The sequence below is a fragment of the Xenopus laevis genome, chromosome 7S (assembly GCF_017654675.1).
Source record: "Xenopus laevis strain J_2021 chromosome 7S, Xenopus_laevis_v10.1, whole genome shotgun sequence".
Taxonomy (NCBI): Eukaryota; Metazoa; Chordata; class Amphibia; order Anura; family Pipidae; genus Xenopus; species Xenopus laevis.
In genome coordinates this window covers 62814642-62825210 of record NC_054384.1, presented here as the reverse complement: position 1 = coordinate 62825210, position 10569 = coordinate 62814642, and the positions used below count along the sequence as shown (strand labels likewise).

At 36.7% G+C, this 10569-nt stretch overlaps 1 protein-coding gene across 1 annotated transcript in view; it reads right to left on the bottom strand.

Annotated features, from left to right (window-relative positions):
• Positions 1-230: 230 nt before the first annotated feature.
• The window catches only part of hepacam.S (hepatic and glial cell adhesion molecule S homeolog), a 36064-nt gene continuing 25725 nt past the window's right edge, over positions 231-10569 (bottom strand). The window contains exons 6-7 of the mRNA XM_018241668.2: positions 7928-7998; positions 231-720 (exon numbers count right to left, since the gene is read on the bottom strand). Coding sequence (XP_018097157.1) covers positions 412-720; positions 7928-7998 — 380 coding nt within the window. The 3' untranslated portion in view covers positions 231-411. The remainder of the gene's footprint in view (positions 721-7927; positions 7999-10569) is intronic.

Sequence of the window (10569 nt, the reverse complement as noted above, 5' to 3'; positions counted from 1 at the left end):
CAGAAAACTATTATCCAGAAAGCTCCGAATTACAGAAAGGTCATCTTCTATAGACTCAAATCAAATAATCAAAATTTTTAAAAATGATTTACTTTTTCTCTGTAATAATTAAACAGTACCTTGTACTTGATCCAAACAAACATTTAATTAATCCTTATTGAAAGCAAAACCAGGTTATTGGTTTATTTAATGTTTACATGATTTTCTAGTAGACTTATGATATGAAGATCCAAATTACGGAAAGATCCGTTATATGGGAAAACCCCAGGTCCCGAGCATTCTGGATAACAGGTCCCATGCCTGTAGAATGAAGGCAAAAAATAGTATGATGATAATATCCCTTTAAATTGTCCACAATGATTGTGTGAATGGCATGCAGCTCAAATTCCTATAGCGTAGCCATGAACATTACTACACAAATTCGTTTTTGCTCTTCACAGCTCTAATGTCTTCTTTTTCCCAGATACTGTGAGCTCCAATTGTCCGAACAGAACGAGTGGTACTTCTTTCCTCGGAACTCACGGCAGGTGAACTAGATGGCGATACATGTTCTATGGTGGAAGGTGACGACCATGCTGGTGAATGGTGGCACTTGTGTGGAGAGTTAACTGGAGGGCCAGGGGATCTGACAGAGGGTTCAGTACTGACATAACTGGGAGACCCATGATCAGATGCAGTTCTGGATTCTGTTGGTGAGTCTTCTTCTGCTTCCATAGATTCCTTAAGTATACAAATTAGCATTAGCATTGTCTGAAATCACTACAGGGTTTTCTTACTGTTACTTTAAGACAGCTTTATCATCAGCTTTCTATCACCCTACTTTTTAATTCTTCATATAATTATCAACATTATAAAATCTGTCAGTGTTTTTCATATTTTAACTAAGTAATTTCCTTAAAGATGCTTTTTGTAACAGCACTTACTCTCAGCTACTCTATCTCTTGAATTCAGTTTCATTCTGCATTTAGCAGTCAAAATCTTTGTAGGATTCTCGTGGATTGGGTAAATGTTAATGTTGCTATACATGCTTGCATTTGGTCAGGCAGTTTCAACGATTTCACCCATACTTCCTGACAATCTGGGCATTGATGGATCAGAACATCAAGATTACAATCAGTCTGTGCTACATATAAAATTCATCTTCCAATGCCTCTCCTCACTTCAATGGATGGGACATCAACAGATGCACGAGTAAGAGGATGCCCATGGGCCACCCATTACATGAGCATCATTAATTGTCAGGCACAAGAAAAGGGATAAGGTATATTGTAGATATGCACTGCCCATTACACACATTTAGGGCCTTATTTAGCAAAATCCGAATTTATTTATAATAAAAAATTCCGACCAAACTAGAAACCATAATTCGACCATATTTATTATTAAAAAAGCAAGATTTTTTTTCGGTAGAAACTCGATAAAATCGAGTGAAAATCTGAATTTTTCTGGGCTTTTTCCTAAAAAAAAGACTGACCAGACCACAGAAACTTCCAAATAGTATAGGGACCTCCAGCATTCACTTATACAAAACCTCAGCAGGTCTCAGATGGAGTATTTTCGGATTTGGACTTTTTCCATTATTGGGGTATAATAAATCTCGAAAAAATTCCATTTTTTTCCCATTAAAAATTTGGATTTTATAGTTAAAAAAACTCGAATACTTCAAGTTTTTGTATTCAGACTTTAGTAAAAGAGTCCTAAGGTATGCTAGTGGCTGAAATAAATGCAATACTATTTATTGACACCAATGTCACTGAGGTGCCCTAGAAAAAAAGCCATGGGTTATTTACATGTTATCTTATGTTAGGTATGGGTACATTTTTCTGCATTAGCAACACTCACATCTGATTACTGGTGACATAACAAAAACATTTTCTGCTGGGAAAATAAGATCTCAAGACAGGTAACTGTGAGCACCTGCGTTGTAGTGTGTGTACACAGCTTGCGTATAAATCATTCATGTAGATGTTAAATTTGAATCTCTGTTAGCAAATTTCTCAAGTGCCATCTCACTTGCATCAGCTCAGGTGCAAATTGTGACATTTTTAACATGGTGATGCCACTGGAGCTGGAACCTGTTACATACAAGTCAGTTGTATGTATACTGCAAAACACAAAGGAAGCCATGGAAGTAAAAGCTCCTTGATGCAGAAGATATATACAGGGCTTCCTTGAGTCTATGCACCCTGTTTTTCTATCTTACACCTTATTGTGGGCACAAACACGAATTTGGTTTGGTAACAAGGAGCATGTATTGATACTGTACCGTTGTGAATAGAATTTGGTTGACACAAATGATCCCTGCTCCTTGTGTTAGTTATTGAGCCTCTATTGTCTGGTAAAATACTGTATGTATAAGAAAAATATATATTGTTGCACACCAAATTACTAATTAGTTTAATGTGAAACTGTTGGAGTATTCTGGAGCCCTTAAAAGTTGTCTGCTTTCTTGCAACAGTTCAGAAAAGCACGCTAAGCACTTGATACATAGAATCAACAAACCAACTGAGTCTTTGGGGTACTGAATAAATGCATTTGGATGATGTTATTAGGTGTTTTTATTCGCTTTTTTTTCTATCACCATGTTAATTACATTTTCATTTAATGTTAATTACATTTGAGGCAGCTAGGGGTGAACTGAGCCAATTTGTCCAGCTGCCACTCTGCCATACACTCTTATCTTTCATGGAAATTGATTATTGTGTTGAAGGGTAGCTAAAACTACAGTTTAAAGTCACTTTAGAAGCTGACCAGGTAAGGCACTTTGCTTAATAACACAACCTTATTAATATTGCATTTTATTTTACTACATAACATATTTGGGAAACCTATACAAAATAACTTATACATATAATTAATATTATATATATATATATATATATATATATATATATATATATATATATATATATATAATATATATTACTTATTTATTATATATATTAATATTATATATGTAGAAATTATCGGCACTCACCATTCACATAGTCATTTGCTGGGTGCTAACCAAAAAATAGTTATAGTCGTCCATGAAAGCACTCACAGCAGTCGCCATCCAGCGTGTATCAAAAAACCATTTATTGGTGCATGGTGTATCAACGCGTTTCGGCTCACCTGGAGCCGCCGTCAGGATAGTAACAGGAAATGTGGCACATCATTAAATAACCCCCTCAACCAATCAGGGTCAATCCCTCATTAAGACATCACATATGCGTGAATTATTTATGTGCAATATATAAAAGTGATAATACTCATCTCACATCTATTCTGTGACCAATATATCTCAGCCTGTAACATATTGTGGAAAGTAATCTGCAACTCAGGACATTAGCAAGCTCTAATCAACCTCACTGCAGGGCGTGGTAGTAGGTCCATAAACTATGCTATCTAGTACTCAATCCATGTCGTAATAATATAGCTCCACCACAATGAATAACCATTTCAGCTTAAATATCCATCGGACCCATTATTCACGGAAGACTATACATTATATAAAGCTTGCCAGAGAGTACATTTCATTTAGTCCTCTAGGGGCCACTGTATCAAGAGTTAGCATCCACTTCACTTCACTCTGTAATAATAGTTTAGATCTGTCCCCACCTCTCCATAGGGGATGGATATGATCAATTAGCATTGCACGTAGGGACGGCAGAGGATGTTTACATAACAAAAAGTGTCTAGCCAAGGGGGTGTCAGCTTTACCAGTGGCGAGAGCTGCACGTATGACAGAGCGATGATTGTTCATACGCATTGCGGAATGTCGTTATACATTTTCCAAGATAATAAAGGCCACATGGGCAAATTATGCAATATATGATAAAATCAGAAGTACAGGTCAACCTGTGTGGGATTTTGTAACGTTTCTCGCTATGTGGGTGAGCAAAAGTTTCACCAGTTATTAGACATCCACATGTCTTACAACCCACACATCTGTAACAGCCTGTTTTATTAGCTCTAAGCAATTTATCAACCTTATCGGTGTGTAAGTCCGTCATCATTAACCTGTCCCTTAAAGATCTGCCTCTACAGTGTGCGCATATGGGTGCTGGCATGTGGGTAAAAGGCAAATTCACATCCATCTGAAGTATTGGCCACAGTGTTAATTCCCTGGCTCAGGGGTGTATAGTCAGAGACAAACACCATCCTCTCCATCCCATGTGTCTCCTTTTTCATGATACTCTCATTCTGCAGTGACATCTTTGACGCTCTCTCCATCTCAGCATTGAGGAACTCAAACTGATAGCCCCTCTCAAGAAAGCTATCCCTCATTTCTAGTGATTGCAGTTTAGCTGTCACCAAGGCAGTATTAATCCTAAACATTCTCAGAAACTGAGTATAGGGCACAGATTTAAGAATAGAGGGAGGGTGGTAACTTTGTGCATGTAAGATCGTATTTCGATCAGTACTCTTACGGAATAAAGTGGTACCCACTCCACCTGTAGTGCGGAATATCCACACATCCAAGAATTCCACACTATCCCTATCGTGGGTGAGGGTAAATTTGACAGGGGTAGGTAATGCGTTCAGCAGCAAAGGTCTGGATTCCAACGTGGCCCTTTTGCCAAATAATAAAGATATCATCGATATATCTACAGTATAGTAGAAGCTGTTCAGCATATTTAGAGAAAATATATGTATTCTCAAAATGATCCATATACAGATTGGCATAACAGGGGGCCACGATGGATCCCATCGCCGTGCCAGTCTTCTGCAAGTTATATGTCTGTTCGAAGCGGAAATAATTACATGTCAACAACATCTCTAATAATGTACATAGAAATTCAATAGGTGGATTTCCCTTGTGGTTTCTGCATAATGCTCCCCTGTAGGCAGCTATCCCATCATCCGTAGGGAAGATCGTATGCAAGCTACATACATCAAGAGTGGCAAATATAGCATCCTCATAATGATGAGGTATCCGCAATATAGGATGACATCTTGATGCATGAAGGCTGTAGATAGCTATCCAGGAATTTGGCCACATTAGAGAATAAAGAATCTCTTGCTAAAATTATAAGCCGACCAGGTGGCATTTTAAGATGTTTATGCACCTTAGGAAACGTATATATTATCGGCCGTTTCAGATGTTCAGTAGTGAGGAACTTAAGACACTTCTCACTGATCCAACCCATGGTATGTGCCATTGCCAAAAGCGTATCAAGACGCTCCTTAAATTGCTCAGTCGGATGAGTGGAAAGTTTCTCATAAACCACATCATCATCATCTGCATTTATTGCAACATTTTCTAATAGATAAGACTAGAAACACTGGAATGAGATAATATATATACAAATATGTTTTTAATCTTTATACGATTTTTTAAGCTTTTCACTTGTAGTTTTAATATAAGAAATTTTTCTTAGACACCAGTGGCCGCACGCATGGATTTTAGATACAGGCTAAGATATATTGGTCACAGAACAGATGTGAGATGAGTAATATCACATTTATATATTGCACATAAATAATTCACGCATATGTGATGTCTTAATGAGGGATTGACCCTGATTGGTTGAGGGGGTTATTTAATGATGTGCCACATTTCCTGTTACTATCCTAACGATGGCACCAATAAATGATTTTTTGATACAAGCTGGATGTCGAGCTGCTGTCAGTGCTTTCATGGACGACTATATTAATATTATATATATATGTATATGTATATATATATATATATATATATATATATATATATATATATATATATATATATATATCCTTGATAAAGGCCCCAACGAGGGCTGAGACGTTGGATACATGAGTGAGGTAACAATAAACTATTCAATTGAAAATACTTGGGAGTGCTGGTCCATTTTGAAGAATAATATATATATATATATATATATATATATATATATATATATATATATAGGAAGAAGCAGACGGCAGACGGCACTTCTGAAATGGGGTTTATTGGAGTAACTGCTGATGACACCTTACGCGTTTCGGGAGTTATCCCTTAATCATAGGTTATGATTAAGGGATAACTCCCGAAACGCGTAAGGTGTCATCAGCAGTTACTCCAATAAACCCCATTTCAGAAGTGCCGTCTGCCGTCTGCTTCTTCGTATCTTTGCTGCTTCCACAGTGGGGACACTGTGAGACTGAGCACCTGAATTGTGGGAAAACGGTGAGCTAGTGCGGTCCTTATTCTTTTTTCTCATATATATATATATATATATATATATATATATATATATATATAGAATTAAGGTGGTTCACACTCCAAGAAAATACGGATATTTGGAGTGCGGACCACCCTAATTATATGTATTAAACTTTTCTGGTTCTGGGCACCCAGCTCTAAGGGAGTGCAGCTGTCACACTATTTATAAATATATATATATATATATATATATATATATATATACATTGTTCTTCAAAATGGACCAGCACTCCAAGTATTTTCAACAACAAAAACACGCATATTTTCATCTGATTCATTAAGAATACTATTACTTCATTATACCTTGTTTGTTATAGTTATACAGGAGCAGTGACCAGCTCCATGTTGTAGCTCCCACCCTTCTCAACTATAGTCAGGTGATCCCACTGGTGTCCAATAAAAGGGCAGCCAAGTATGGGAGTTTTACTTTGAAAGCAGCAAGTAAGTTGCAGGTAAAACCTAGTCCCTTTGTAAAATGTATAATGAAATAATAGTATTCTTAATGAATCAGATGAAAATGAAGCATAGGACTGGCCAGATATGGGATGACTTAGTTGGCCATCTTAAATATATTGCAATATATGGACAACCAATCCCTGTTTTGAATAAAGGGTAAGGCATTTTCTAGTAGCAGTATGCACAAAATGTCTCTGTCTTAAATATATTGATAATGGGTTGAGTGCAGAGGACTCTTGTATTTGTTTATATGTATTTTGTGGTCACAGCCTCATTGCACCCCCGCCTAATGGTTTTAAAAATTAGTGGTGAGCACAACTTTCTATATATATATATATATATATATATATATATATATATATATATATATATATATATATATATATATATATATATATATATATATATATATATATATAGTTATATTATTTATAAATTGTTACATTTGTTTCATATATTTACACCTTCATATACAGTTTTGGTGAAAGATATATTTCAATTCTACTTGTTGGAGAAACGTTCTTTAAAATGCTGTTTGCTAGAGCAATAGAGACATCTAATGGTAAATTAAAGTATTGTATTTACTATATACTAGTCTTCAACCTTGATTGGATACCATTTGTGCTATGCTGAAACATGCTCTAACATCTCAGCATAGTTTATCATTTCAGACGTCAATCTATTGCAGTGCAAAAAGCTTTTGCTCTCTCCAGACATTTTTCAACATAGCCTCCTGTCAGCTGAGAAAACACAAATTAGAGTGTATCTAAGGCTGGAGACATTATAAGAATCAAGCACCAGGGCTTTTCTTCTTTGAGTCATTTTATTTTATGGCCTGCGGGATTAGAGCAGATTATGACTGCTCCTGTAACTAGACAGATGGAGAACATTTCTAAACGTGTGGGGCTCATTGCTAACATGCTTCCTTTATGAATCATTAACCCTCACTGCAAATAGTAAGCAGGTATTAAGTATTCAAAAAATGTTTAAGCAAATTGTAAAATGCAAAGTGCTTGATAATTGTTTTACCAAACAGTATTTATCATTACTACACTCCTGTTGCGTTCCACCTGCGTTCAGCTCTTACATGTGTCTATGTGAGTACAGTCCCTTAAAAAAAAGAATTGATTGTGTTTCGTCATGTGCTCCACTGTGGTGGGACACATTAAAACTGACCACAGAGGAACACAGGAAAAATGCATGTCAATACAAACCCTTATTGTTTACGCAAGTGGATAAATTGTATATATTCCTCCTTTTATTGTACATGTTTGTAGAGCTCTAAGTAAAAGCGTTTATTCTCACCTTATCTTTCAGTATGTATAAAGCAACAGGATTCTTACACTCAGGCTCCCCAATCCGTGATATAATTTCATCTGTAAACAAAATGAGTGAGTTTGTTAAGATATTATGAATTATGAATTATTTTATATATTTTAAGTTAGATTCACATATGTCCCAAACGCAAGCTCTAACACACTAAAAGCCACAAAATTATGCATATTTGGGCTCTATACCGCACACCAAATTAAAAATCCAGTGATCTTATTTGTACATCTGAATGAAGTACAAGTTAAGGGACATGTAGGGACAGGAGACAGTACACCTACACATTCCTACCTACTGCTAAATGTAGGCAGTGCTGTATTAATTAAGGAAGTGCTGGAGTGCTTTGGGTGCTCACTCTTGTGGCAGTGTCAAGTCGATGGGTACTTTTTCATGGTGACTAGAGATGAGCACATTTTTTCACCAGGCATGAAAAATGTTGTTGGGACAAATAAGCCACCATAAGAAAAGAAACCCATTGACTTTAATGCATTTGGAGAAAAAAATGTTGCAGGAATAAAAAAATAGTTGCCTGTTGGGTACATTGCATTTCTCAAATGTTTCGACCCATCACTAGTGGTGACTTTTTTTGAACATTGGAGTCAATGGGTGTTTTTTAGCTGCAATTTTGTAGAAAATACTTTTGGTATCCACAGTTTAGATACAAATCAATGACTATAGAAACATTTCGCTCATCACTAATATAAAATAATAATAGTAATAGTAATAAAGCCACTATTTCAACAATCATCTAAGAAGCTTCATCAGCACAACAGAGTGGTAGGGATTTCCATGACATTTTAAACCCATTAAGGGTAATACGGGATCATACTTTCATACCACAGTGAGTTTCAGCTAACACCTACCTAAATAATTTTATTTTATAAACACAAGTCCAAGTAGGGCCCACCAAATAATGGCCGTGTTTAATAAGAGTGAGTGACAAAAACATTTGTATTTACTTATGCAATGCCTCTATAGCATTATTGCTTTTTGTGTTGACCAAATACATTAATGCAATTATCTGATATAAATGTCATCAATGTATCGTTTGTGTCTAGCTGTGGCTATAAAACTTTTGTGAAGGTGCCATTTTATTGGAATTCTAGGAATAATACTTTCTGATGGGGTCATTGAGGGAACAGAGCAAAGTGTGCAAAGTGCAGAAAAGGATAGTTTCTTTGTGCTCTGCATGCAGTATTGATTAAGACATACAACTTAAGGAGTATCAGAGGGCTCAGGCCAAAACAGGGCCCTCTCCTATGGCAGAAAGTAAGGACATAGCTGGTCGAAGCCCTATCGCTTTGCTGCAAACATTAGAATTCTAATGTAGTGCTTGGAGCAGAAAGCAGCATTCCCTGGGGCACAAGTGCTTCTATAAAAGGATCCAAATTTTTTTTCAGTTCAGACATTTTCAGATTGCTCACCATAAACAAATATTTTTTTCAATTGCTTCCAAATCTACATTTGATAGAGGCCCACATAACACAGAACCCCCCTAATATACCCATCACTGTTACCTGTTTCTTTAAAAAAAATTCAATTTTCTATGCTGCAATCCAGTTATTCTCTTTCTGCATCATTTGAAATCCTGTCAGGGAAAGGGGGACTAAAACACTGATGTTACGAATTGTAACAACTTCTTTGCAGGGCTTGTATTAAAAAAATTCTATGCCTTTGTCAGCTGTTAGATGGATTTTTTTCTCTAGCTACTGCATTAAAGAGATACTGACAACAGAAATTAAACTCTTTTTTACATCTATCATAATATTGCCTTTGAAAGTTACGTATAACTTTGCCATGAAGTATTTGCACAATGCTTTTACGTGATGCCCCATGTTCCTGTATGAAGGGGCTGCCATATTTGTGCAGCAGGAGTCCGTTAGCATTAGAAACTGTAACTGACAGGCTGAAATGGGACAGTCAGGTTGTCAAAACAGTCAGGTTTAGAAACTTCAACTGATAATTGCTTACACAAACAAACCTCTCAGCAAAAAATGATCAACATGACCTATAGGAAACTTTTAATGTGCATTCATATTTTAAAAAGTAGTTATTTAGTGTCAGCATCACTTTAAGTGAGCAGCTATCAAGCTGGGATTGCAGGCAAGACCAAATGTAACCCATGGCACGTTATAGCATATAGTTTAGAACAGAGATACCGGCAGTGAAGGCATTTGCTTGCAGGGAAACCCTTGCTTTTATTATTTGTGCGGAATGGCAACATTTCGGGGCCCCCGAAACTTTGCACTTCCGCACAAATAATAAAAGCAAAGGTTTCCCTGCAAGCAAATGCCTTGAGTGCCGGTATCTCTGTTCTAAACTATATACGGGAGGTTGCCGAATCCTCCTTTACTGAGCACCAGGCTGCAATCTTTGAGGGTTGTTGAGGGTGTGTGAATGCTCTAACCTGTTCCACAGAATGTTATACATATTACACTGGCCCAAAGTTGCATAGTGTTCATAAGTGAACCCCACTGTTTAAAATGGTAATGGCAGTCTGATCTTGGTATCACAGACTCTCTCACTATGAGCAGCATGAGTGAGGAGAGTGGAGACAAGGGACCACACTAGAGGTTGGCGTCAGAGAAGTTACGGGCCTGGGGCCCCCTCAGCTTTTC